Source organism: Lentinula edodes, assembly GCF_021015755.1.
Source record: "Lentinula edodes strain Le(Bin) 0899 ss11 chromosome Unknown C8R40scaffold_33, whole genome shotgun sequence".
NCBI lineage: Eukaryota > Fungi > Basidiomycota > Agaricomycetes > Agaricales > Omphalotaceae > Lentinula > Lentinula edodes.
The window spans coordinates 294,633-321,342 of record NW_025764339.1 but is presented as its reverse complement, the minus strand read 5'-3'; the positions used below and the strand labels follow the sequence as shown (position 1 = coordinate 321,342).

At 46.9% G+C, this 26,710-nt stretch overlaps 10 protein-coding genes across 10 annotated transcripts; 9 read left to right on the top strand and 1 right to left on the bottom strand.

Moving 5' to 3' along the window:
* Window positions 1-2,033: 2,033 nt before the first annotated feature.
* C8R40DRAFT_1053039 (uncharacterized protein) lies at window positions 2,034-2,501 on the top strand (the record flags this gene model as incomplete). Its single annotated transcript, XM_046224808.1, has 1 exon — window positions 2,034-2,501. A coding segment is annotated over one exon (468 nt), but the record flags the coding sequence as incomplete, so codon positions are not given.
* Window positions 2,502-3,687: 1,186 nt separating this feature from the next.
* On the bottom strand, window positions 3,688-4,288 carry C8R40DRAFT_1071960 (uncharacterized protein; the record flags this gene model as incomplete). The annotated part of the gene is made up of 4 exons (XM_046226404.1): window positions 3,688-3,735; window positions 3,797-3,844; window positions 3,897-4,151; window positions 4,184-4,288. 4 exons carry the CDS (start codon window positions 4,286-4,288, stop codon window positions 3,688-3,690), a joined length of 456 nt encoding a protein of 151 aa, XP_046083281.1.
* An 846-nt stretch (window positions 4,289-5,134) lies between these two features.
* Window positions 5,135-5,702, top strand: C8R40DRAFT_1205178 (uncharacterized protein; the record flags this gene model as incomplete). Its single annotated transcript, XM_046233149.1, has 2 exons — window positions 5,135-5,425; window positions 5,488-5,702. Coding segments are annotated over 2 exons (354 nt in total), but the record flags the coding sequence as incomplete, so codon positions are not given.
* Window positions 5,703-5,739: 37 nt separating this feature from the next.
* On the top strand, window positions 5,740-6,471 carry C8R40DRAFT_1205171 (uncharacterized protein; the record flags this gene model as incomplete). Its single annotated transcript, XM_046233148.1, has 3 exons — window positions 5,740-5,976; window positions 6,038-6,343; window positions 6,400-6,471. Coding segments are annotated over 3 exons (615 nt in total), but the record flags the coding sequence as incomplete, so codon positions are not given.
* Window positions 6,472-7,243: 772 nt separating this feature from the next.
* Window positions 7,244-7,745, top strand: C8R40DRAFT_1071958 (uncharacterized protein; the record flags this gene model as incomplete). The annotated part of the gene is made up of 2 exons (XM_046226403.1): window positions 7,244-7,478; window positions 7,645-7,745. 2 exons carry the CDS (start codon window positions 7,244-7,246, stop codon window positions 7,743-7,745), a joined length of 336 nt encoding a protein of 111 aa, XP_046083278.1.
* Window positions 7,746-9,554: 1,809 nt separating this feature from the next.
* Window positions 9,555-17,467, top strand: C8R40DRAFT_1162313 (Sec63-domain-containing protein; the record flags this gene model as incomplete). The annotated part of the gene is made up of 11 exons (XM_046230230.1): window positions 9,555-11,249; window positions 11,302-13,168; window positions 13,248-13,392; window positions 13,455-14,427; window positions 14,673-14,929; window positions 15,037-15,520; window positions 15,617-15,928; window positions 16,013-16,169; window positions 16,243-16,308; window positions 16,363-16,900; window positions 17,011-17,467. 11 exons carry the CDS (start codon window positions 9,555-9,557, stop codon window positions 17,465-17,467), a joined length of 6,951 nt encoding a protein of 2,316 aa, XP_046083277.1.
* A 448-nt stretch (window positions 17,468-17,915) lies between these two features.
* Window positions 17,916-18,777, top strand: C8R40DRAFT_1118789 (uncharacterized protein). Its single transcript, XM_046228704.1, has 5 exons — window positions 17,916-17,946; window positions 18,020-18,091; window positions 18,149-18,218; window positions 18,275-18,357; window positions 18,417-18,777. Exons 1-5 carry the CDS (start codon window positions 17,929-17,931, stop codon window positions 18,516-18,518), a joined length of 345 nt encoding a protein of 114 aa, XP_046083276.1. The 5' UTR covers window positions 17,916-17,928; the 3' UTR covers window positions 18,519-18,777.
* Window positions 18,778-21,953: 3,176 nt separating this feature from the next.
* C8R40DRAFT_1205162 (uncharacterized protein) lies at window positions 21,954-23,184 on the top strand (the record flags this gene model as incomplete). Its single annotated transcript, XM_046233147.1, has 9 exons — window positions 21,954-22,056; window positions 22,153-22,218; window positions 22,265-22,470; window positions 22,524-22,699; window positions 22,763-22,781; window positions 22,813-22,825; window positions 22,872-22,945; window positions 22,970-23,062; window positions 23,113-23,184. The coding sequence occupies 9 exons, from the start codon at window positions 21,954-21,956 to the stop codon at window positions 23,182-23,184; spliced, it is 822 nt and encodes a 273-aa protein (XP_046083275.1).
* A 950-nt stretch (window positions 23,185-24,134) lies between these two features.
* C8R40DRAFT_1118787 (uncharacterized protein) lies at window positions 24,135-24,663 on the top strand. The gene is made up of 3 exons (XM_046228703.1): window positions 24,135-24,328; window positions 24,388-24,447; window positions 24,499-24,663. Exons 1-3 carry the CDS (start codon window positions 24,152-24,154, stop codon window positions 24,592-24,594), a joined length of 333 nt encoding a protein of 110 aa, XP_046083274.1. The 5' UTR covers window positions 24,135-24,151; the 3' UTR covers window positions 24,595-24,663.
* Window positions 24,664-25,332: 669 nt separating this feature from the next.
* C8R40DRAFT_1118782 (uncharacterized protein) lies at window positions 25,333-26,496 on the top strand. Its single transcript, XM_046228702.1, has 4 exons — window positions 25,333-25,493; window positions 25,577-25,733; window positions 25,959-26,292; window positions 26,351-26,496. Exons 2-3 carry the CDS (start codon window positions 25,584-25,586, stop codon window positions 26,046-26,048), a joined length of 240 nt encoding a protein of 79 aa, XP_046083273.1. The 5' UTR covers window positions 25,333-25,493; window positions 25,577-25,583; the 3' UTR covers window positions 26,049-26,292; window positions 26,351-26,496.
* Window positions 26,497-26,710: the final 214 nt, after the last annotated feature.

The window sequence follows — 26,710 nt, the reverse complement described above, 5'->3', positions numbered from 1 at the left end:
TCAACGGGATTCTCAAGATAAAGATGAAGAATGCAAAACTGCTGCACGCACACTTAAGGTATGTAAATTAGTGGACTCAGGAGTGAAATAGCTGAAGATTTCTCTTGTAGTTGTCAGAGTCTCACAATTTAGAATTGCAAGATGAACTGGCAGTGTCTCTGAACCATAGAAATGCAATGGAAAAAGAAATTCTCCGATTGCAATCAGAGGTCGCACGTTTCCAAGCAGGTATGGCTGGGGGGCAACCTGCACAATTATCGATGTCAGATCATTCAAATGGTCCTGTGATAGTACAGTCGCAGTCAAGTCAGAATGTGCGTGTTTATATTTTTGAAGAAGGATATCACCAAACCAATGTATTGCCTCCTTCCTTCCTCGCTCTGTAGTATTCTTACCCTTTGCCTGGAGTTATCTCCACTTCATTGCCATTAGGAATGACTAGCGTGGGCACCTACAGCGGTCTTCATGAATGGGGGAAACCACCAGAACTTAAGATGCCCTATACTAAATCGGCATTTCCAAATGTAAGCCCAACTCATCCTTATATAATTTTGAAATTTAAAAGCGATCTAGGAGGTTGGGTCACCTTCTGGATCTACGTGGCAAACCTCTCACTCTCTACATTCTTCCGCTTCTTACCTCTCACCACAACTGAATGAGACAAAAGGGATGCCGTTTGGAGGTTTAAAAAAGGCTCTTCGCGATGCTCCTGTCGCGCATCATTTAGCCACCAGAAGGACGTATGCTCTGAAATTTTCGCACTCGGTAAACCCACCTTATATATACATGACTGGCATTGTCGATACTTGAACTACTAATAACCTACCTTCTTTCAGGGGCCAAATGCTCGCCGCTCATTGCCCAAAATCTCATCTAAAGCCAAAAATTCCAGATATGTGTGTCCTTCGAATCCAATTTGAAGAGTCATTAACCGAATCAACTTGATGCTAGTCTCGAGCTCAATCCGATAACGATGATAATGATGATGAGCAGGAGGGTAATGATGCTGCAACCGTCCTGGTTAGTCTCGCCCGTAGCTTCAATCGCCATTCTTGATTGACCCTTCTCAACGATAGAGGAATAATGGAAAGCAAAAAGCCCCGGCTACTGCAAATGAGTTTGGCGGGGGCGCAGGTAATTATACGAACGTTGGAACTTCCAATCTAAGGGTAAAGACCTGACTTTCACAGTTTATGTGCCTCTGATGAATTTGCATTATGGTAGTCAAAGAAATTTCTACCCGCGAACGACACGAATCGGCCAGGCCATGATTCTGATGATCCTGATGACCCGGACGACGACGGTGACGACGGCAATGACGGTGACGACGGCAATGACGGTGACAATGGTGACAACGGTGACGACGGCGATGATGAGGACGACGACGACGATGAGGACGACATGCAAGAGAGCAATAAACGTGTAATTGCCGCGAAGTGGAAATTGAAACATTTCACCAAGCCGTTCAATGTCAAGAACAATCTTAACGTGAGCGTTGACGTTAATCGATAAGAAAACCCTCTAATAGTCAGCCAGAATATGACTCGAGATATCTATCAAAAGGCTTTGAATATCGAGGACAATCATGACGTTCTTCGCTCGCAGTTTCCATCGACTCCGGAGGCTCGGCTTAAATCCCACTCAGATGGCATGGAGGCAGCAAAACCCATGCTCGTCAATACGACACTTCATTGGCGAGGACTTACAATCCAACAGATGCGAAAATCTCATTGGAACAACGCCCTGCAGGTTATTCTTTCAGAAGAAGCCGAAAGGATATTTTCAACACACAAAGATGGTCGATTTGGAGATACTTCCGTAGATTTTGGCGCCCTTTTTCGGGCCAGGTTCAACAAAATATACCGATTAATTGATAACTTCCGATTCCTTCCCAACGAGACACCAACACAAAGAGCAAGTCGGATTACTGAGGCGAGCGAACGCCAACGACTGTCTACCAAGTCCTCAGGTCTTCGCCGCTGGGTAAGTAATTACCGCCTCAGCCACTAATACTATCTCACCCATCTATATAGAAGTTTGATACTCGCTTGAAAATTGCAACCATTATGGTGCAGTTCTGTGAGGAAGCTGATGATGATTCAGGATTAACATTCTGGTCTTACGTCGTTGATGCTCTGCTGGTTTTAGGAGATGGCGGAATGTCGGACGAGGAAAGTGGAGAGGAGGATGTGGTCATAGATGGGGTCAACACCAAACAGGATGTGAAGAAAGTGACAGTTCTCTGGTTTCGACACGAGACCTTTGAACCCATATTCAAGCAGGTTGATGAGACACCCAAAGTCGAACTCAAAATCTTCACCCAACAAGGTCGATTGTCTGTCAAACGAATCCGTTCAAACATTATCGACAAGCGGGATCCGCCTAAAGGCTTACCCCAAGACATTTTTCGACAAGAATATTTGGATGGTCTGTTCCCTTATCAGAGGAAACAGTTTCGAATCTTGACAAAGAAACGGTTCCCAATTCCAACAATGAACTAGTTGACCTAATATAAAGTTGTATGTTTCTTGACGACGTAGTATGGTTGACATTCTGTCTAAAGTACATTTTAGTACAACGTAGATCAGAGAAATAATTTTTTTGTGTCGTTCTAGTTGAATCCTCACATCGCGACCGATGAAGATGAAAATCTTGTGTGATAAGCATCAATTAGAATGCACTGCTCTGCGTCTTATTTTACACGGATAGGTGAATAGATAGTATATGTCGCAAAAGTAACTTGTGGTGAATCTAGTTGTCACTCTGTTCGAAAGTAAGTGCAAATAAAGTTGCACATGCAAGTCTCCATGGAGTCCGTGCCAACGATGTAGTTATTGTCGCAAATTGGGGTCATAGTCTGGTCAGTATATACCACAAATCAACAGCTGTACTCTATGTTATGGTGCTCTTCCTTCTGGGATTTCGCGGCCGGAAAGTGCCAGCTAGACATCCCTTTTTCGCTGTGAAGTATTCGGGGCTGTTCCGACAGCTTCGCTATGATTGGCATCCAGAATTTATTGGTTTAGAGACTCCGGACCTGCTGATCAATCCTCGTGTAAGGCGCGACCCAGTCGACTGCGGGTGCCGTGGGGGGTAAGATCTGTTCTTATTGGCGATTTTTAGTAGTCGATCGTAGTTAGCGAGAATGCACCGAATCATTTTTGTGGAGAAACGGACCCCGAAAGAAATTATCCACCTCCGCTTTGGATACGGGAAATTCTTGTCTTCCATCCATTGTCAGGATCTGCAGGTTTTGCTTCGTCAGCTGTAACGGCCCTCCTTGCTTGAATTGAAAGCTTCAATAACTTTTTCCGACTCAGGCTTGACGCAACCCGAATCATCAATGGATACAGCAAGCATACCAAAGAAATCTATAAGAAGAACCGTCATCACTACCTGCGTTCCTTGGTGTCAAAGGGTCCCACCCAGATATCAGCACTGGCAATCTCTGGCCATCTGTGATAAGCAGAGTACCAGAGGCTGGTGAATAGATTTTCTGCGTTCCGGGAGGCGTAATGTACTTGTTGCCCACTTGGCTTCCACAGCACGAGAGGGAGACAAGAAAAAGGACTAGTACTGGTCTGTCGAAGTCAAAGTAGTAAATGCAGAGCCAGCTATTTGTTCATGCATTCCCACAACTTCAGCATCTACTGTAGAAGGCTCGAGTTCCTGGTGCAGCTTGCCCTCTCATGTCTCGATAGCACGGACGATCTTCTTGAAATCTTCTTCGCTTGTCTATCCACTAGCAAAGTCAGCTACCTCAACAAATGAGCGCGATTTTACGATACTGCTTTACCCGCTTCTTCTCGTCCGCCTTCTCCCTCGGTTTTGTATGATAATAACCCTTAGAACGCACGCGGAGACTCACTAAAATGTGAATGACAGCTGACACCTACTGGGTAGAGGTAGCAAATGTCGAGATACTTGTGCAAGCCGAAGTACGCAGGGACGAGAATTTCGCGGATATCAGTAAGAGGCGTCATCGAGAAACAAGATGAATTAAACTCAGCTGCAATCATCATGGAGTGTGCTTGAATATGGCTTGCATGCACTGTACCGAGACGGTCACCGTTCTCGATAACAGCAATGTCCTTCCCCATTCCTTGGACGAACTCTATAATTCCCTTCCACGTTCCATCATTGCTCCTTCCCTGTGTCGCATATTTCTCGTCCGACAATTGACCTTCAGGGCGCTAACTTCTGTGTTGATGATTCGTTCGACAAACGTCAGAGTGTCTTCTTGTGATGGTAAGACGAATTTCGGCTGACACGGCTTTCCTGGGAGCATGGATTCCTCGAAGATTGAAGAGGATGGATCAGAGAAGTTCCGAATTGGAAGAAAACTGCCTCCGTTGCGTGAAAAACGGCTTTGGACATCCACAGTTGTGATCGAAGCCAGTTAAATTTTGCAGCTTGGACAGCCACCTCTGGGTCTGCAATTCTAATCTAGTACATGAAGTACGGATTTGCGACAAGATGAGATGTCCGGATAGCTCGAGGTTTGCTATTGTATGAGACGACTGGATGTCGTTCCATGTACGGACTAAGATTTTGGCAGTAGATTCAAAAGCATTGTTATGATAAAAGAGGATAAAAGCACAGAGCATGCGCACAGTACTAAATGAGTGGATGGTATTGAGCTGTTTTCATGGAGGATCGGACCTGCGTCGGACAGTGATCAGATTCAAAGTTCAATATGAATGGTGGTAACGTGATTGGTATCTAAATCTATGTGTGACATAGACATTGACACGATACTTATCTTTATATTCTTCCACGTTCGAGGTGCAATTCTGAAGCTCCCTCATATTGAATCACACAGATGCGATTGCAGGGCGAGAATATTTCGCCCATATACCTTGGAACTATACGTACGGCGTCCCTTTTCCTTCCACATACTTTTATAAGAATTTCGCCATATTTCGACCACGAAGGCAACTTAGAGCTTGTTTCTCTTCCATCATTGCCATTGTAGGCACCAAAGACGCCGAGAACATATCCAAGCACTATTTCCCAAACCACTGCTCACTCAATGCAAACTTCTGAGGAACTAGATGTTGTGATCGTTGGTGCCGGATACTCTGGCATCCACTAGTCATACCATTTCGGTAATGAGTGCCTTAATCAAATCACTCTACATTTAGTTCTGATTCTTGGATATAGATACCTAGGTGCCCGAGTTGACTCTGAATCTCCCTTCTACCAATTATCGATCGAAGAAGTATGGAAGGACTGGGTATGGACAGAACGTCTCCCGTGTAGAGATGAAGTATGTGAGTACCATCAGCACGTTAAGCGGACGTTGAGTATAAAGAAGAAGATACGGTTCAATACAGTTTCAGAGGAATCTGCGTTCTGGCCTGAAGTACTAGTTACAATGGGAAAGTGTGTAGCTGTGTTAGGAACAGGTGCCTCTGGAGTCCAGGTACCCGTCTCTCTCTCCATTCTTCCATTCACTCCGTAGTAATTGCTCTTTCGTGGCTGCAGGTTATCCAAGCTATCGGTCCAGAGGTAAAACATTTGACTGTTTTCCAGCGAACCTCGTACTAAGCGCTGGCCATGCAACAACAAAAGCTAGACAAGGAGATTCAGCAAAAATCGAAACGATTATTTCCTGACATGTTCCGCCGCTGCAGATAAACTCCGAGTGAGTTTGTGATTCCTATCGAGCATCACGCCTAAAAGACTGATCAAGCTCATTTTTCGAGGTGGTTATAGTTTGATCGATATCCCCAACCTGAGGAACGTCTCTTGTTTTTCGAAGATCTTTGGACAGCCGGTGGACGGCGCTTCGTGACAACAACTACCATAGACATCTTTTCTGATCATGCCGCTAACGATGAGGCTTATTTTTTCTGGCGAAACAAAATCTGCGAACGCGTACATGACCCGGCGATGCAGGAGAAACTCGCACCTAATTCACCACCGTATCCTTTCGGATCGAAACGCCCTAGTCTCGAAATTAATTACTACGATGTTTGTACCTTTGGATTCCTTGCTAGTCCGATCGGAATTGATGATTCTGAATTTCCTTTAGGTATTCAACCGAGCAACCGTGGACCTTGTCGACTTAACTCAATGCAAAATATCGAGATTCACCCCTTCTGGAATACAAACAGCTGACGGGGTTGAACATACATTCGATATTACCGTGCACGCGACGGGTTTCCATACGTTCACCGCTCCCTATACGGATTTGACTGTCCAAGCAGCTGATGGGACCGATATCTCAGAAAAGTGGGCCAATAACAGTCATCTTGGAGTGACAGTGCATGGGTTTCCCAACTTCTTCTACATGTATGGGCCTCAAATTCCGGGGGCGTGTAACAGTCCCACCTGTAGTGTATGGTATGTCTTATTTACAGCTTCCTAAAAATTTATTAACAACGTGCTCAACAGGAAGTCCAAAGCGATTGGATCGTTGGCTGCGTATCTCATGCGATGAAACAGTCCTTCACTCACATCGCGTGAAGCCGAGATTGAGTATCGCCTCATTCTCGAACTGAATATACGTTCGCGTTCGAGGTCGACTTCGGAACCCACAAACTTCAAAGGAGATCTGGCTCAATACGAGCTATGGTACAGCTACAAGCCCTGCACTTGTAAATGAGTTCCTCCAATCCTCTCGTGTACTCAAGGTCAATTCTTGTTGCACTGCATAACCGTATATAAGGAGCCACATATAGACGACCTAACGTCATAATTTATTGGCGACCAAGATTTTCTCAAACGGAAAATTGGAGGAAGTATCGCCGAGAGTACGGAAACGAAACCTCTCTGGTGGCACCTTAAATACGTGAATATGCGCATCGATTTCCAGGCAACAATGCAAGAGTCTTTCAGTTCGTTCTAACATCACATGGTTACTCGGGTTCCAGTTTTCAAGGCAAGCGGGTTTCTTCGTGCATAACCCGCGTAATTACAAACGACCTGGAAGTTGGTATTGGAGGAAGAATTGCTTGTTCTATTTTTCTGGATTTTAATTGAATGTCAGGTGGGTTCATCGCTTGTCCACAAAGTTCATTCTCAAATGTCCTCGCTCTAGATTCAATTCTTTGTGGTGTAGTGTTCCCTCAGCACCATATCTACCAATTCTCTTTATAAGTCCCGGATATGCCATTCAATGTCCCCAAGAGATGGCTGAAAATGATCACGATAAACAAGAACCAACGATGAAGGAGTGTGCTGTTTGCTTAGTCGTCGGAGCGCCTTTGCCGCGCTTTATCCTGCTCCTCCCTATACAATGACTCGTCGGCCTACTTATCGATTACGGAAACTCTACACTCGACAACGCCTCCGAATCATTTCGCCATCTGATGGACGTGGCTGGCTGTATGCTTATTTGGATGGGGGCGTCGAGTGGAAAATCGGCATGAGCAAGGATCTTGTGCGGCGTCGACACGATTGGGAAAAACGGTGTCTGTGTCGAAACAGGAAGTGGTTTCCACCCGTTCCTGTCGCGAACCGACGGCGAGCTGGTAAGGCGTCCAGATTCTTCCTGATATCGAGCTTCTAACCGTCTTTAGAATCTCTCGCCCATATTTTGCTGGAACTACAGTGTATCGATCGTCCCCAGATTTATTGTCAATCGTGTATGGATCTTTCAACTCATTTCTATATTGACCTTAACGTATAGCAAATCAGGTTACCGAGTGCACATTGAGAAGTTTACCTTCACTGGCCATTGGAGGCTCGTATGGAGGGAAATCGTTAAACCAGCACTGCAGAGGGCGGCAACCATTTGAAGGTACGTTTCGCTTGGTTTAAGACTTACAAATGACTTACGGGCGGTTTTTTAGAAGGAAATTCGTGGATTCTTAGCTCTGATTCGTTGTATGTAATTAAATGTGTAATGTTTGCACTGTGTTCATACTGAGGTTAATCAGTCCATGAACGAGGAAAAAGCACTTCAGGCGTTCAGAATGAGTTCTCTCTCATATATCGAGTCTTTCTTCAAGTTCATACGATATTTATAGACCATACTCATTGAAGAAATCGCGCTGAATCACAATGCAAGAGCGGACAATCGATACGACGAGGCATCGTGAGCAGGATCCTTCAATACATGACTACAGAAGCCTCAGGACTCTATCATCAATCTAGCTGAGTCCGTTGTCACTTGTGTTAGTGATATTGATTGATTTTTGCTGCAAAACATCATCACACTAGTGAATTTTCGAACATTAACGAGTGTTCGATATGGCAGCATATTGGTGCGAGTATTGGTATCTAAAATCTGTGCTTTTATTGAATGCTAAGTATGCTTGGGGTCGATGTGTTGTGTTCGGGCGCTGTTGCGGGGTATCTAATGTCCTTAGAATGTCCGACTTCCTCCTGACGGGCTCCTCATGGATGTCTACTGAGCGACTGTTGAGCGGCCATTTTCTTTTTCCTAAGAAACCTGTGTACTTTTTTTCGGGACAAAGGCAATGATAAAGCCTTTCATTTGCGTCATCTATAGTTAATCAGTGTCCAAAGCTATCCACAAAGAAATCTTTCATCCATTTCATTCCAAGTAACTAGATATATAGATATACAATTGCTCGTATCAAAGACATTGGTTTTCGTCGAATATCCAGTATCAATCTCACGCGAAGTATTGTGTGAAATCAGTATTGAAATTGATTATAATTTTCATATTTCGATTCAAATGTGAAAAATATCCTTTTTCTGGAGATAATTGTATGTAAATTTATAAGCTTTATCAATATCCAATATCACTTTTATTTTGTCACGAATATTATAGGCTCAGCCGCAGTGATAGTTAGTTTGGTATTGTAGAGGATTGTTTAGTTTAGCGCACCTCAGTTGAGTGTGAAGTGATTGAGGTGTTTGAGAGGTGTTGTGTTGTTGTTGTGTTGTTGTTTAGTCTAGGTACTGTATAGTATGGATGTAATGATACTGTCTTGTAACTTTACATATGAAGGGATATCTGGGGTACGTATGGGATGGGCTTGGAGAGTATAGAGTATCCTTCAATGTTATCCAAGTGAGAAGACTAAGACTAAGATGCGGTTGGTTGGGCTGTGACATACAAGGACTCTGGACTCCAGACTCAGTATTCAATACTCAACATCCCCAACATCCCCAACACACTGATCTACATACACCATAAACAATTATCTGCATTTCTTTTCCTTCAGAATATACCCTCTGGAGTTGGACAAGTCTATGAGAGGACTCAACAACTCGGACCCAACAACTCGGACCCAACAACTCCGAGTCAAACTCCGAGTCCGTGAGAGTTTTCTTCCTTTTCCTCTTTCTCCACTAATTAGTAATTTTCTCGGATCACGTCCCGGAATTTGTCGTCACTTGTGACATGTCACGTTGAGTTGACTCTTTTTTTTTTCTTCTTCTCAACGCGTTACTCAACAACGACGACGACGGCAACGAAGACGAAGACGAGCAGGTGTTTACTCAACAACGACAACGAAGACGACGACAACGTGTTGAAGTGTAACTTGTCTATTTCGACTTATTCTCTGTGCTTTGTGTTTCGTGTCTTTCGACGACCAGGCATTTGTTAAACTCCCACCACCAAATCCATCGTAATGTCCTCGAACCCCTCCAAACCAGACCTCTCGCAGTACAACTACGGTGCCATCTCCTCGCTGGTGTTGACCGCGGATCGTTCTGCCTTGCCACGTCGAGACAAGGAGCCAGACGGGGCACCGACGAGTCTGGCTGGGCGGATCGACGTGAAGGATATGGGGAGCCGTGTTGTGCGGGAGGGACCGGGTGATCTAGGTGGGAGGAAGAAGAGGGATGAGAAAGAGAAGGGGAAGAAGAGTAAAACCAAGACAAAAACAGAGGAGATAAAAGGAACAGCTCCAAGTGGAACAACAGCCTTCGGATTCAGCGGGTACACCGACATCCTCGACGCCACGCACCAAGTCGAGGGACTCACCTACCGTCCGAAGACGGTGGAGACGCGGCAGGTGTACGAGCTCCTTCTTTCCGAGATCCACACCATCCTCGGGGGGCAGGCGCAGGACATCGTGCGTACAGCCGCGGACGCGGTGTTGGAGATCCTCAAAGACCCGTCGCGGGGTCTGAAGGATTTGGATCGGAAGAGGGAGATGGAGGAGTTCTTGGGAGGGTTGGGGGAGGAGAGGTATGGGGTGTTGGTTGGTCTTGGGAGGAAGATTACGGATTATTATATGGGGGAAGGGGAGGAGGGTGGAGAGGGGGATGGGGAAGGAGGAGGAAGAGGGAAAGGGGAAGGGGAGATTGATGATGAGGTGGGGGTTGCGGTGGTTTTTGATGATGAGGATGAGGAGAGTGAGGATGATGGGGAGGGGTTTGAGGTTCGTGATGACGACGACGACGACGACGAAGAGTCTTCGTCTGAACCCGAAGTGGATGGACCAAGAGTAGCTATCGAAGGAGATGACGACGAAGAAATCGTCATCGGTGACAAACCCTCTTCATCAAAGAAACAAACGTCCAAATCCAAAAACGCATCATCGAAAGACGACGACCTGGTCTCACCCCACTCCATCGACGCGTTCTGGGTCCAGCGTCAAATTTCCCAAGTCTATCCCGACCCACACACATCCTCCACCAAAGCCTCCGAGGTGCTCTCTATTCTCTCTTCCACAACACCAGCGGGAGGGACAGCACCCACGAATCTCCGAGATGCGGAGAACCAGCTGATGGAGGTGTTCGAGTATGCGCATTTCGATCTTGTGCGGAAACTGCTGAAGAACAGGGACGTGGTGGTGTGGTGCACGAAACTCATGCGGAGCTCGCGGGAGGAACGCGCTGATGTCGAGGTTGCCATGAGGGAGAGGGGGGTTGGGTGGATTTTACGTGAATTGGATGGGGAGCGAAGACCCAATACCACTAGTAACGACGACGACGACGAGCAAATGGACGTCGACGACACCAGCCCAAAGCCCACACCTCCAAACCCCGCCCTTCGTCTCCCCAAAACCATCGACCTCACCGCCATGGCTTTTTCCCAAGGCTCCCATCTCATGTCGAACAAGAAATGTGTTCTCCCCGAAGGCAGTTTCAAACGTGCCCGCAAAGGATGGGAGGAGATCCACGTTCCTGCTGTCAAGAGTCGGTACTCCACCACTGTCGGAGGCTCAGACGAGTTGGTCTGTATAACTGCTTTACCGTTCTGGGCACGAGCAGCGTTCACTGTGCCCAACTTGAACAGGGTCCAGAGTAAGTTGTTTCCTGTCGCGTTTGGGACGGATGAGCCGATTTTGTTGTGTGCTCCTACTGGTGCTGGAAAGGTATTTGTTTCTTGCTCTTACAATTAACACTTATATTTATTATATTCTACAGACAAATGTAGCCCTCTTAACAATCCTCTCTGAACTCTCCAAGCACCACTCTCCTCCTCCCGACTCTGACCCCTCCACCACCCCCTTCACCCCTTCCAACACCGACTTTAAAATCATCTACATCGCACCAATGAAAGCCCTCGTCCAAGAAATGGTCGGCAACTTCCGTTCCCGCCTCGGTCCATCCACCCCGTTCAACCTCACCGTCGGGGAGCTCACAGGAGACAGCCAAATGACCAAAGACCAGATCCGCGAAACCCAAATCATCGTCACCACCCCAGAAAAATGGGACGTCGTTACCCGCAAGGGGGGGAGTGCAGGCGGGGGTGAACGTATCACCGAAGGCGCAGTGAAAGTCATTATCATCGACGAGATCCACCTCCTCCACGACGAGCGCGGTCCTGTTCTCGAATCCATCATCGCGCGTACTGTTCGCAAAATGGAGACCCAATCCAACGCCTACGTGCGTCTCATCGGTCTCTCCGCGACCCTCCCCAACTACACCGACGTCGCCGCCTTCCTCCGCGTCAACCCCTCCACCGGTCTCTTCTACTTTGACGCCACCTTCCGCCCCTGTGCCCTCCACCAACAATTCATCGGTATCACCGAAAAAAAAGCAATCAAGCGATACACCCTAATGAACGAAATCACGTACGAGAAAATCCTCGACCAGCTCTCCCCTTCCACCTCCGGAGGCCGGAACCAATCCCTGGTATTCGTCCACTCCCGAAAAGAAACCGCGAAAACCGGTGTATACCTCCGCGACACCGCACTCGCAAAAGACACGATAACGTCCTTCGTCAACCCGTCTTCCGCCATCCGCGAGATCCTCACCTCCGAATCGCAGTCTATCCAGAACCCCACTCTCCGGGATCTCCTTCCCTTTGGAATCGGGATCCACCATGCAGGGTTATCCGCCACCGACCGCGCGACGGTAGAGGATTTGTTCTCCGACGGATCGCTCAGTGTGTTGGTGTGCACCGCAACGCTCGCGTGGGGAGTGAACCTCCCTGCGCATGCAGTCATCATCAAAGGCACGGAGGTGTACGACCCGCGTAAAGGCCGGTGGACGGAACTCAGTGGTCAAGATGTTTTACAGATGCTTGGAAGAGCAGGGCGTCCCCAGTTCGATACGTTCGGGGAGGGAATCATCATTACGAAAGGAGAGGAACTTCAGTATTACCTAAGTCTTCTCAACGCACAGCTTCCTATCGAATCCCAACTCCTCGGTGGCGCTTCCTCCTCTTCCACCTCTTCTGGCACCGGCACCGGAACCCTAAGCAACGCCCTCGGCCCCGGCAAAGGATCCAGCAAAATCGTCGATGCCCTCAACGCCGAAATCGTGCTCGGGAACATCCGCACTCTCTCCGACGCCATCGACTGGCTCAGCTACACCTACCTCTACATCCGCATGCTTGCCTCCCCTTCCCTCTACGGTGTCTCCCACGACTACCTCCTCCCCTCCGACCCCACTCTCCTCCTCAAACGCTCCGATATCATCCACACCGCCGCTTCCCTCCTTGACCGCGCTGGTCTCATCCGATACACTCGTCCTTCCCCCGGTTCCCCTAGTTCCGGGTTATTCCACTCCACAGACCTCGGCCGCATCGCCTCGCACTACTACATCACCTACAACTCCATGCTCACCTACACCCTCCTTCTCCGGCCCACCCACCGCGCGCTCGAGCTGCTCCGCGTCTTCGCTGCGAGCGAGGAGTTCCGGGATATCCCTGTGCGTCAAGAAGAGAAGATGGAGCTGGGGAAGCTGTTGGAGCGGGTGCCGATTCCGGTGAAGGAAGGGGTGGAGGAGGGGGGGGCAAAGGTGAATGTGTTGGTGCAGGCGTATGTTAGTGGGTTGAAGTTGGAAGGTGGGTTGTATTGTATCTGTGCCTCTACATTTGTTGGGAAAATGGAACTGATTTTTGTTGGTTTTGTTTTTGGTGGCAGGATTCGCACTAGTAGCGGATATGGTGTACATCCAGCAATCGGCGGGGAGGATCATGCGTGCGTTGTTTGAGATTTGTTTGAAACGGGGATGGGCGGTCCCTGCGAAGGCGTGTTTGGAGTTGTGTAAGATGGTGGAGAGAAGGATGTGAGTTCCTCCTCTCACTAACTCTTTCCCTTTCCTCAATCCCCCCTTTTTTCCCCTCGTAGGTGGGGCTCAATGACCCCCCTCCGCCAATTCAAAGGCGTCCCCCAAGAAGTCATCCGCAAAGCCGAAGGCAAGCAATTCCCCTGGTACCGCTACTTCGACCTCACCCCGCCCGAAATCGGGGAACTCATCAATCTCCCAAACGCCGGGAAGCTCGTGCACCGTCTCGTGCACAGTTTCCCCAAACTCCAACTCACCGCCCAAGTCCAACCCATCACCCGCTCCCTCCTCCGCATCGACCTCTCCCTCACCCCCGACTTCCTCTGGGACCCCAAAATCCACGGCACCTCCGAGTCTTTCTGGATCCTCGTCACCGACACCTCCGACGACCTCATCCTCTACCACGCCCCCTTCCTCCTTCTCCCCCGCTACGCCCAGACCCACGACGAACACACCCTCACCTTCACCGTCCCCATCTCCGCGTCCCCGCTCCCCCCGAACTACTTCGTCGACGTGGTGAGCGACCGCTGGATCCACGCGGAGACGCGCCTCCCGATCTCGTTTAGGCATTTGATCCTCCCGGAGAAGTTTCCGGAGATGACGCGGGTGTTGGAGTTGCAGCCGTTGCCGTTGGGGGCGTTGCATAATCCTGAATTCGAGGCGATTTATCGGGGAGAGGGTGGGGGTGAAGGGAAGTACGCGGTAGAGACATTCAACAGGATCCAAACACAGGTCTTCCAAGCCCTTTACACATCAGACGATAACGTGTTCATCGGTGCACCCACCGGGTCCGGGAAAACTATCTGTGCCGAATTCGCTTTGCTCCGGCTGTGGTCTACACCCTCTTCCTCTCACCCCAAACGCGCTGTATGCCTACTCCCATACCAAGACATGGTCGACTCCCGTGTCTCCGAGTGGCGTGAGAAATTCGGGCGGGTCCAAGGGGGGAAGGAGATCCTTGCTCTGACGGGGGAAACTACAGCGGATCTCAGGGTGTTGGAGAAGAGCGATGTGGTGGTGTGTACGCCTGCGCAGGTATGTGTGTTGTTGTCTTTATATTTTAGATAACTTATTCTATATTCCTTGTTCCTCTTTCCTTGTTCCTTGTTCTTTTTTCTGTGAAATAACACCACAACTAACTAACCCTCTCCCCTTCCCTTCCCTCCGTTGTTTATTAATTCATCAATCCCTTATTCCTTCCTCTTCTCCTCTTTCCTTTCTCCAAAACACCACAACTAACCCTCCCTCCCTTCCCCTCTTCCCTTCCCCTCCCTCCACAGTGGGACATCCTCTCCCGCCGCTGGCGCCAACGCAAGAACATCCAAACCATCGCCCTCCTCATCGCCGACGACGTGCACCTCGTCGGAGGCGAAGTCGGTCCCACGTACGAGATCGTGCTCTCCCGCACACGGTACGTCGAGGCGCAGACGGGGGTACGCACGCGCATCGTGGCGCTTGGTGTGAGTCTGGCGAATGCGCAGGATCTGGGGGAGTGGATTGGGGTGAAAGGGGGGGCGGTGTTTAATTTTGAACCGAGGTGGGTGGTTGGGGTTTTTCTTTCTTTCTTCTTTTTCTTCTTTGATTCTCAAATCACCAATCAACAACTGACGAATTCTTCTTTCTCTTCGTTTTGGTTTTTTGTAGTGCCCGTCCACTAGACATGGACATCCACCTCCAATCATTCTCTATCCCCCATTTCCCCTCCATGATGTCCGCCATGTCCAAGCCCGCGTATCTCGCGATAACCGAACACGCCGGTCGGAAACCCGTTATCATCTTTGTACCGTCAAGAAAACAGTGTCAACTCACGGTGGATGAGATTCTTACGCATGCTGCGTGTGATACTTCCTCTTCCCCTTCCTCCTCCTCTACCTCCAACACTCTTGGTGCAGATAGCGCAGACCCACAACAACAACAATCAGAACGCGACAGAGCCGACCGATTCCTCAACCCCGATATCGAACTAGCGGATCTCGAGAAACATCTCGAGTATGTCAGTGATGAGGGGCTAAAAGAGGTGTTGAGGCACGGAGTGGGGTATTATCACGAGGCGTTGAGTAAACAGGATAAGAAAGTCGTGCAGAGGTTGTTTGAGAGTGGGGCGGTGCAGGTTTTGGTTGCGTCGAAGGTATGTACTCGTTTCTTTTCTTCTTCCCTATTCCCTTCATTCTTCTTTCTCCTTCTTTCTTTCCTTCATTCTCCATCCTGAAACCCTCCCCCCCAGGAAACAGCCTGGTCCCTCCCCCTCTCCTCCTACATGGTCATAATCCTCGGCGTCCAATCCTACGAGGGCAAAGAACACCGCTACATCGACTACCCCGTCATGGACGTCCTCCAAATGATCGGCAAAGCCTGTCGTCCGCGCCACGACCAGCGCAGCCGCTGTGTCCTGATGTGTCCGCAGACCAAGAAGGAGTTTTATAAGAAGTTTTTGGGAGAGGGGTTGCCGATTGAGAGCCATTTGACGGCGGTGTTGCATGATTATTTCATGGCGGAGATTGCGGTGAAGACGGTTGAGAATAAGCAGGATGCGATGGTGGGTTGAATGGTTTTCTTTGGGTTTTTTGTGTTTTGCTGACGTTACGTTTGGGTTTTTTTGGTTTTGGTTTTGGTTTTGTAGGATATCTTGACGTGGACGTACTTTTATCGTCGGATGACGCAGAACCCGAATTATTATAATCTGCATAATGTCTCCCACCAGCATCTCTCGGAACATTTGTCCGAATTGGTGGAGACGACGTTGAACGATCTTATGAATTCAAAATGTATTGCTATTGGTGAGTAGTTGTTTACTCGTGTTGCTGTATTCTTGTTCTGACTGCTATGATTGTTTATGAATGATTTTTGCAGAGGACGAGTCGGACGAAGTCAGCCCGCTTAATTTGGGAATGATCGCTGCGTATTATAATATCTCTTGTGAGTGTTTCTCATCTTTCAACTATGAACTGGTAAAACTAATGTGTTGTACAGACGTCACAGTCGAAGTCTACACCCTCTCCCTCAAAGAACGCACCAAACTCAAAGGCCTCCTCGAAGTCGTCTCCTCCTCCGCCGAATTCGAAGCCGTCCCCATCCGTCGGCACGAAGACATCCTCCTCCGACGCCTCTACGACCGCCTCCCCGTCAAACTCGACTCTTCCTCCGTCAACTACGAGTCCCCGCACTTCAAAACCTTCCTCCTCCTCCAATCTCACTTCTCCCGTATCCACCTCCCCGCGGACCTCGTCGCGGACCAACGTCTCGTCCTCGAGAAGATCCTCAACCTCCTCTCCGCGTGTGTGGATGTGCTCTCGAGCAACGCGTGGCTGAACGCGCTGAGTGCGATGGATCTGGCGCAGATGTGTGTGCAGGCGGTGTGGGAGCGGGATTCGCCGTTGAAGCAGATTCCGCATTTCGAGGCGGAGGTGGTTAGGAGGTGTGTAGAGGCGGGGGTGGAGAGTGTGTATGATGTGATGGATATGGAGGATGAGAAGAGGGTGGAGGTGTTGAGGATGTCGAATGCTGAAATGTGGGTAATTGACTGGTTCCGTTCTTCCTTCCTTCCTTCCTACATTCCTTCCTTCCTTCTTTCCTTGGACACGTATGATTTACTCACCCATTTCTTTTCATTCCTCACAGGCAAGACGTCGCTGCATTCGTCAACTCCTACCCCTCCCTCGACGTCACACAAGAACTCCTCAAAGGTGAATACACCGCCGGCGCCCCGATCTTCCTCCACGTCACCCTCAGCCGAGACGTCGACGACGACGACGATCCCTCCTCCAGCACCGACGACCAAACCGTCATCGCGCCGTTCTTCCCTATCAAAAAGATGCCCAACTGGTGGCTCGTCGTCGGTGAACCCTCCACCCGGCAGCTCCTCGTCATCAAGCGCGTCACGCTCAACAAAACCCTCACCGTGAAACTCGAGTTCACGCTCCCCAAAGGGAGACACCCGCTCAAGCTGTATGTGATATGTGATTCGTATGTTGGTGCAGATCATGATATTGGGTTGGGTGAAATCGACGTCGCGGAAGGAGAGGACTCGGATGAGGATAGTGATGAGGAGGGGAGTGATGATGCTATGCAGGAGTGATGTGGATAAGAATAATTGGGAATCCTTACCTTCGCCTTTGCCTTTGCTTCCTCGACTTTATATTCCTGTTGTTATGAATGAATTTCTTGCTAGGACACCGTGTAACAATGTTATCAAAATTTGTTTTTCCTGATTCGAGAAATGCCTCAATCAATCCGTTTGAGGCTTTGAGCGATATGGGCCACCTGTTAGTAGCGAGCCGCGCCTGCCCAAACCTTTACATATAATGTGCAGTACCCACTCAAAAAAAATTAAACCGCATCTTTGAGCACTGCCACTGACCCGCTTTTCCATTATACAAGTTCCGTAAGCAATTCATTTCCCGCCCCCCCATCATGATCCGTCTCTCCATGTCTAGTTTTCTGGGTTCTCGCCGTCCGTTCTCGACATCGCCGTTGGTTTCCAATTACCTACTTTCCTGGGACCAGCATATGGAGGTCGTACGGTGTCATGCAGCCACCATGCAGAAGCTTAACTTGGTGCGTGACTTGGGTTTCTCAAATGTGTAGGAACACTAGACATTCATGACCATTTGTTATTCTATATATCCAGAAACTCGCAACTTCACTTGAATCATGGAGGGAGGAGACTATAGAACTGAACAACCTCATTTCCAAGCTTGAAGTTTGAGCTTATTCTTCTCATACTCAACCTTTTCAACTGATCTCTATCTATCACCAGCGAGAGGTCGGGAATTTGAAAAAAGAGAACGCAAAAATCCAAGGATGTTTTACTGTAATGACAGTGTTAGGTATGTCTCCCCAGAATCATCTGTTTATCTCTCTCTTTGTATTCACAGCCTGTTAGAAATTATTACAGATCTGTATCGCAACCGCCTTCCCAATTCAAAGGGCAAAGATGTGCAGACCATCCTGGACATGATAGTTAAGGGGCGCTTTGACAAGCAAAACTTGATCACCTACGCCGATGCTCAAAGTGTTGCCATCAGGTCATTCAGTCCTTCTGGTACCTTCACAAGGAAACTGGTCAACAGTGCTGCTTCAAAGATCTATCACACACTTTCACAGCATCATCACAGTGCAGAGGATGATCCTATTATAATTCGAGAAAAGGACTATACCCAGGCTGAAGCTATTGCCATCTTCAGTTTTGTACATTTCGCGAGAACTTGCAATCTCCGCATGCTATATCTCAACAGTGAAGGTAGGCTTGTACATTCTGTATAGCCTGGACTTGTTGGACTTGTCTGTATTTTGTGATGTTCTCCTGTACTAATTTGGTTCACTAATTATCATCACTCATTGTACAATTCAGTATTTACATGTCTTGTTTATACACATACATACAACTCAATATTAGAGTGTAATTCAATGTATCACAAATTGCACTTCTAGTGACAGCCTATGTAGGCCCTGGCAATGATGAAAATGAAAAATTAAAGCCGATTTTGGGACAAAAAGTATCACTGACCACATTGAAGAAAGATAGTGAGAACTTCTATTCCATTCTCATTTCCGTCTCACACGCAAGCTGCTTATTAAAGGGCTGCTCAATTCTGATTGTTTTGAAATTGATTTACAGGGTTTTGCATAATTTTGTGAACAATCTTTTTTTCTGTTGCGGTCCGAATCTATCCTATTTTATCAGCCACAAGGTTCTCACTGGGTCACTGAGTGAAATGCATTGGATTCTCTACAGTTTCTCTACATATCCTTTGTATGCCTCATAACCAAGCTGTAACAGCCTCTGCTTGACATCTCCTTCGGAATATCAGCTTTAAGTCTTCCATTGCAACCACTCAACCTCTAATGTCTGTGTCCGTAATCTCATCTAATCTGTTGAGCGAGTGAGGGGAGGGTCCTCGGCCCAGGGCTGAAGATATGAGATCCGGCTGAGGACAGCCTTCCGAAAGCGTTCCGATTCGTTCATCTTCCTTTCTCCTGTTTCTATCCTTCGCTACCGACGGATATTTTATCCCTACGGTTCGTTATCATCATTAAAGGCTATATATTTCCAATACTACTTATCAGTTGAACTACCTTATATACTACGTTTCGATATCGAAGCACCCTCAGCTTTTACCATTAGCTGAGGGTGAGTACAGTTTCAGTCCGTATTATTTATTCACTTATTCTAACTATATTCTTAGTTTAACACTGTTTGATAGGTAATTCAATATACACGAGCTTTTACCATTAGCTGAGGTTTAACACTGTTTGATATAATCTAGTTGATTCAAGCCACTTCCAAGCCTCAAATTCTTCATTGGAATGGCTTCTTGATGTGGAGAAACACAGTTTGAGAAGTTAGCAGATATATCAGATGTTGGGTGTGGCTGTGCTCTCCGCACATCATTGGTGCAGTTGTGTGTTGTCCTTGTGTATGCTTGCTGCTTAATGTGCACTGACATCATATACTCACTTCACTCCCACTTTATTGTCTCTCTCGGACTATGAGACTCTTCTATCCAAGTTGGTGCTTGAGAGTGCCACCACTATGCACCCTTGTCTGCCCATAATCTGTTGAGCAGGCAGGCAAGGGTGCATAGTGGTGGCACTCTCAAGCACCAACCTAGATAGAAGAGTCTTATAGTCTGAGAGAGGCAACAAAGTGGGAGAGAAGTAAGTTGGGATTCCAGTACAGAATACAGCTACTTATATACATAATTGTATGACAGTATTACATTAAGGAAGTACTGAGGAATCTGCATGTGGTATATGATGTCAGTGTACACTAAGCACAGACTAGGATAACACATGACTGTATTAGTGATGTGTGAACAGCATAGCTGCATTCAACATCAGATATCACCATCATTGAGTTCTCGAGGATGTCCCGTATGTCCTGTATATTTACTATGACCTATGATGACCATCCCATGGTTCTCCATATTCTTCAGCACTTTTTCCACCAGTCCAACAGAACATCCCTTGATGCACAATCCTGAATAGTGAGACCCTCCTCAGTATATCACTGCTACATGCAATTTTTGAGGTCAACAGACACAGCAAGCATGGGGTTGAGAGACACTCGCATCACATTTAGACATGCGATTGTAGGCCACTGCACTACCGTGCATGGCAAAAACTCGGCTCCTTCCTTGTGGGTTATTAAATATCAATTAAATATTATGGAATCAAAAAAACGGGGGCGCCTTCCAGGCGCCGACATTGATTCTTTGAGAAAAGCAGAATAAAAGTAAATTTACTTATCTACATATGGAGTAACAGGGAATAACCGAATGAGACAAGAAAAAGTAATTGTGACAGAGGGTGACAGTCCCGTGATATCCCGTGCCGGTCACAAGAAATCAATACAATTCAACTCAGTGTTACATTTGGCCAAATAAGGTGAAACTACTACCATAAAAGGAAATCAAAATTGTATGCAGCGGCGTATATAAGGACGATACTTCCGTAAACTACAGCCTCGTAATATTCCAAATTGAGAACAGATAGATTTGGACTGTAAAAGAAGAAAAAAACTTGGTTGTTCATGAAATTATGCAAAACCTTGTAAATCACTTGTGAACTTTAGGAACAGCCAACAATGCTGATAGTGCTTACATGAGGCACAATGTCTGGGCAACAGTAGAAGTATAGTGTGACTGACCAACACAATGAAGTTGCCTTTAATGGTCCATTGTTGTTTTCAGCTGAAACCATCTGTCTTGCCAGTGGCATGTAAACATCTTCAAGTTACAGATGTCCACATCGGTGAAATCATCAAAGCAGGGGTAGAGGGGGGGAAGGAATCCCGCCTACACCCAAACCGCCTCATGCAGGTGAAGGAAACCCTTCCCCTACTCCCACTACAACCCGGTTCTGGGAAGAGTTCATATATACAAGCTTTGGCAGGATCGTTGAACTATAATGTCTGTCTTTTGAATCTTTCTGAACGAGGGCTTGGCGATGATAAGCTCACACATTTACCGTGACTTTCTACGGTACCGGAACAAATCCTTTCCCAGCTAGTATGCTCTACAACGGCGCCTTGCTCCTCTTCTAATGCTACGCCAAATTCCAAGACAAAACGTAGCCTTACCTTCAAAGTGAACCCAGTCAATCTACGCATGATTACTTTGTACTGGAACATCTCTCAAGAGTAGTACTCTCCTCATTCGTATTGAATTTAAAAGCTAATCTCAGTGTCCAGATTACATCATTGAGGCTTGTACCGTCACCCTCAATGGCACCAGATTGCAAGGTCTCATTGAAGTCTTCTTCTCTGCTGTCTCTCAGTCAACTACGGATTCTCACACTTGGAAACTAACTTGCCAGTCTAGCGGATGCACAGGACTTGGGAGAGTGAATTGGTGTGAAGGGGGGTGCGGTGTTTGTCCCCTCACAAAACCAATGCCAGCTCACTGTAGATGATATCCTTGCACATGCTGCTTTTGATACCTCCTCCGATTCCAGTACTTGTGGTGGAGACAAAACTCAACAACAACAACCATCTTCTGACCGAGTCGACCGTTTCCTCAACCCTGGAATCGACATGGCGAATCTGGAGAAACATTTAGCTCATGAGCGATGAGGGGTTAAAGGAGGTGTTGGGGCATGGAGTGGGGTATTATAACGAGACGTTGAGTGAACAGGATACAATCGTGCAGCGCTTATTCCAGAGTGGTACCGTGCAGGTTCTAGTGTACCTCAGAGTGTATTGCTATCGTTGAGTAGTTCTTTGCTCATGCTGCTGTAATCTTGTTCCGATTGTTTATACAGAGGACGAGTTGGACGCAGTGAGCCCGCTCAACTTGGGAATGATCACTGAGCACTTGAATATCTCCTGTACGCCTTCTCCATGTTTGATGTATGAACTGTAAAGCTAATATAGCACACAGATGTCACAGTCGAAGTCATCTCTATGACCGTCTCCCCCGCAAACTCAACTCCTCCTCCGTCAACTACGAATTCACGCACTTCAAAACCTTCCTCCTCCTCCAAGCCCACTTCAGCCGTATCCACCTCCCCGCGGAACTCATAACCAACCAACGTCTCATCCTCGAGAAGATCCTCAACCTCCTCTCTGCATGTGTTGATGTCCCTCGAGCAATGTGTGGCTGAAAGCGCTGAGTACGATGGCAATCGCGTAGATGTGTGTGCAGGCGGTGTGGGAGAGGGATTCGCCATTGAAGCAGATTCCGCATTTCGAGGCGGAGGTGATCAGACGATGTGCGGATGCGGGGTTGGAGAGTGTTTATGATGTGATGGGATATGGAGGATGGAAGTGTATTGATATTGAGGTTTTGAAGATGTCTAATGCACAAATGTGGGTTTAAACCAGTTGCGTACTAAATTACGTTTTTTTTACTAACTCGAGTTATTTCACCAGGCAAGACGTTGCTGCATTTGTCAGCTCCTACCTCTCTCGACGTCACACAGGAACTCGTCAAAGGTGAATGCACTGCCAGTGCATTGATATTCCTCCAAGTCACCCCCAGGCACCGACGACGATGACCAGACCGTCATTGCACCGTTCTATCCCACTGAAAAGATGCTCAACCGGTGGCTTGTTGTCAGTGAACCCTCCGCATGACAGCTCCTCGTCATCAAGCGAGTCACAATAGACAAAACTCTCACCGTGAAACTCGAGTTCACGCTCCCCAAAGGCAAACACCCGCTCAAGCTGTATGTGATGTGATTCGTATGTTGGTGCCGATCATGATATTGGGTTCGGGGAAGTCGAGGTTGCGGAAGGAGTCGGATGAGGATAGTGATGAGGAGGGAAGTAACGATGATGCTATGCAGGAGTGATGTGGATAAAAGTAATTGGGAATCCTTACCTTCGCCTTTGCTTCTCGACTTTTCTTTTCTTGCTTCCTGTTGTTCTGAATAATTTCTTGTTGCAGTACTTCGATTGGCCATGTATTAGCAAAAAAATTGTTTCTTTGACTAAACAGATTGATTTTGATGCGTGCCACTACTATGGTTCACAGGGTACTTCCGCATTTTCGAAAATCTCATATTTTGAACGTTTTAGGTCGATAAATGCTCTCAGACTTTTTATGTAGTACTTTCTAGGTTCTCTATAAACATACTGTACTATATGAAATAGATTGTATTTAGGGGATGCATATGTACAAGACCAAAATACTGTAATATACAAGCGTGACTTTAGATTGAAGCCTCAGGAACCGTACGAAGAGCTGGTAGATAACTGTAAAAATGACATGGGCATTAAGTAGAGGTTCTCATTAGCTAGCATAGCAAATTTAAAAGCAATCCAATATGTTGTAGAGATTCGACAAGCAGATAAAGTGAAGAGGGTATGCGACGTGACAATATTTGATTCCAGCTTCATGCCGTAGCCTCGGCAAACCTCTGACACTCTCCAAAAGCGTGATCAACACAAGTTCTGCCTCAACCCAGCATCAAATGGCCAAGTGTGCCAGAGTGCCGAGCAGCGGCATTGATGTGACTCAGTGTGACCCAAGATGCGGAAGTACCCTGTTTTTCCTCGGTCATGGTCCGACGCTCTGTTTATGCCTTATCTGCTTTAACATGTAAGACAAAAGACAAGCTTAACATGATTCTAAATAAGACTGTCTACTCAGATTTTTATTTACTCAAAAATTTAAGACGTTATTCGCAATATTCAAGAAATCGGAAGTACCCTGTGAACCATAGTAATCCTCCGAGCACCGCCTCCAGAGGCCTCCAGCCGCTTTCCAATTCGCTGTATAAATTACATAAGCAAATCCATTCTTTCCCGCCCCCCATCATGATCCGCCGTCCAATTCTCTTCGCGTCTAGTTTTCGGGGTTTTCGTCGTTCGTTCTCGACCTCGCCGTTGGTATCCAATTACCTACTTTCCTGGGACCAGCATATGGAAGCCGTTCGGGAAGTTGGCCGGTCTCATGCAGCCTCTCATGCAGCCCTCATTGACAAGCTCAGCTCGGTGCGTGACTCGGGTTATCAAACGTGTAAAAGACATTCATGATTATAATGTACACCCAGAGACTCGCGACTACAAATATAGAATGGAAAAAGGATCAGAAACTCATCTCCAACCTCGAAGTCCGTGCCTATTCTTCTCATGTGTAATCTTTATCTGATTTCTTTGTACAGCGAGAAGTTGCAGATTTGAAAAAAGAGAACGCAAAAATCCAGGGAAATTTTACAATTAGAACAGCACTGGGTATGTCTCCCCAGTGTCTCCCCTAGCATTATTTATCTATTTCTCCCTTTTTGTTCACAAATTAAATGACTAGAAATTATTGCTGATCTCTATCGCAACCGCCTTCCCAATTCCATGGGCCGCAAAGGTGTGCAGACTGTCCTTGACATGATAGTCAATGGCTACTTTGATCACCAAAACTCAATCACTTATGCCACTGCTCAAAATGTTGCTCTCAAGTCAATCAGTCCTTCCGGTAACTTTGAAAAAAAACTTGTTACCAGTGCGGCCTCAAAAATCTATCATGAGCTGTCAAAGCATCTTCATGGGGTTGAGGTGGACCCAATTGTACTTCAAGAAAAGGACTTTACCCGGGCTGAAGCTATTGCCATTTTTAGTTTTCTGCACTTCTCCACAACCTCCAATCTCCACATGAAATATCTTGACACTAAAGGTAGGCTTGTACATTCTGTATAGCCTAGACCTGTTGGACTTGTTTGTATTTTTGGGATATTCACTTGTACTACTTTGACTCTCACCACCCATCATCACTTGTCATACAATTTGGTATTTGCATGTCTTTTATTCATACACATACATACAACCTAATTTTATGGTGTAATTCAATGTATCACAGATTGTATTTCTGGTGACAGTAGGCCCTGACAATGATGAAAACAAAAATTAAAAGCTCCCATTGTTGTTCAAATTGAAGCTTCACTGACCATGTCGAAGAAAGAGGACGAAAACTTCTGCTCCATTCTCATTTCGGTCTCACGCGGAAGTTGCTTAGGTCCCAGCCCATCTTGGTTCGAAGTCGAGCCGAGAGCCAGAGTATGATGAGGTTGACATGATTGCCAGATGTTAATGAACCATAACCATTGCTTGACGGGACGACCTATCCTCCATGGGATGGACTTTCTGTTGCGAAGAGCTACTGCTGCAGGTTTGTATCTATACAATTAAGATCGAAAGGTAACCTTTCCATTTCTACTGATTATATTCTAATTTCTTTCACATAAATTATAGGTAACACATGCGCCGCGCCCTGCTCCTCCGTCTGAAGCCGCCAATTCCTACTAGCACTCATTCTGGATTTTCGTCACCTACGCCAACAAGGACGTTATCCTCCGCCACCACACCTTGTTCTAACGCTACGCCGAATACCCTCACCGGTACCTTCACAGTAAGACCGGTCACTTTTCAATCTGCATATGATTACTGCGTATTAAACACTCTCCACGCCATGATCATAAAATATCTGTTTTATAAACTACCTAGACACGTATCATATGAAGATTCCATTTACTGATACGTAGTGTCTCTTTATTCCTTTGTTCCAAGTCAACACGTGTATTGCTTGCTTCGAAGTTCGCTGATGCTTCTTATTTCTGTACCACCATCACCGTAGATTCGTTTTTTATCCCTTCATACAATGTCTGCCTCCGAAACCCCCGATGAATGTGCCATTATTGCGCTAGGCCAAGCTTACAGTCATTGATCACCTATTACGTCCAATTGATGCCTCCATTCGTCATTATCATCTTACAGTTCTTCTTCGAAGCGGAGGATGACGAGGACTCGCGCCACGACTACGGCGACCGCGGTTGTTGTAACCCTGGTTAAATCGAAGGCTTGGAATTCAACTGGCATTTCCACTCATTTCCATCCTCTCAACAAGGGTTTGTTGGCCCTTTGAAAAAGACTCATCGAAGAAGATGGATAACAACGAGGTAAAATATCATGTACGTTTCCCAAAATATGAGTTTACTGGTATATTCAAGTTTAATTTGGATGTTTCAGATTGTGCTTGACTGGGGGAACTGGGGGACCGTCCATTTAGCTTATACCTAACCATTGATATTGAACAAATTGCACAGAATGTATGTAGCCGAAAATTGTTTTTGCTTTGCTCGGGATACACAACAAATCAACTTCTGAAGCCCTTAAACGGTTTCGATGCTTTGCCAAGAGAATGCACCGAACTCGCGCCAGTCTCTAATCGGTATGAGCGGTGGATGAATATATTCCGATGAGGAGCGACTAGCTGTAGACTGACTAGTTCACGAATGAATTCCGATGTTATTATCCTAATAGCATCCTTCTATCCTCATATACATAAATCCTCTTGATATAGAATGGGCAAAGCCTCCGAGCGTCGTC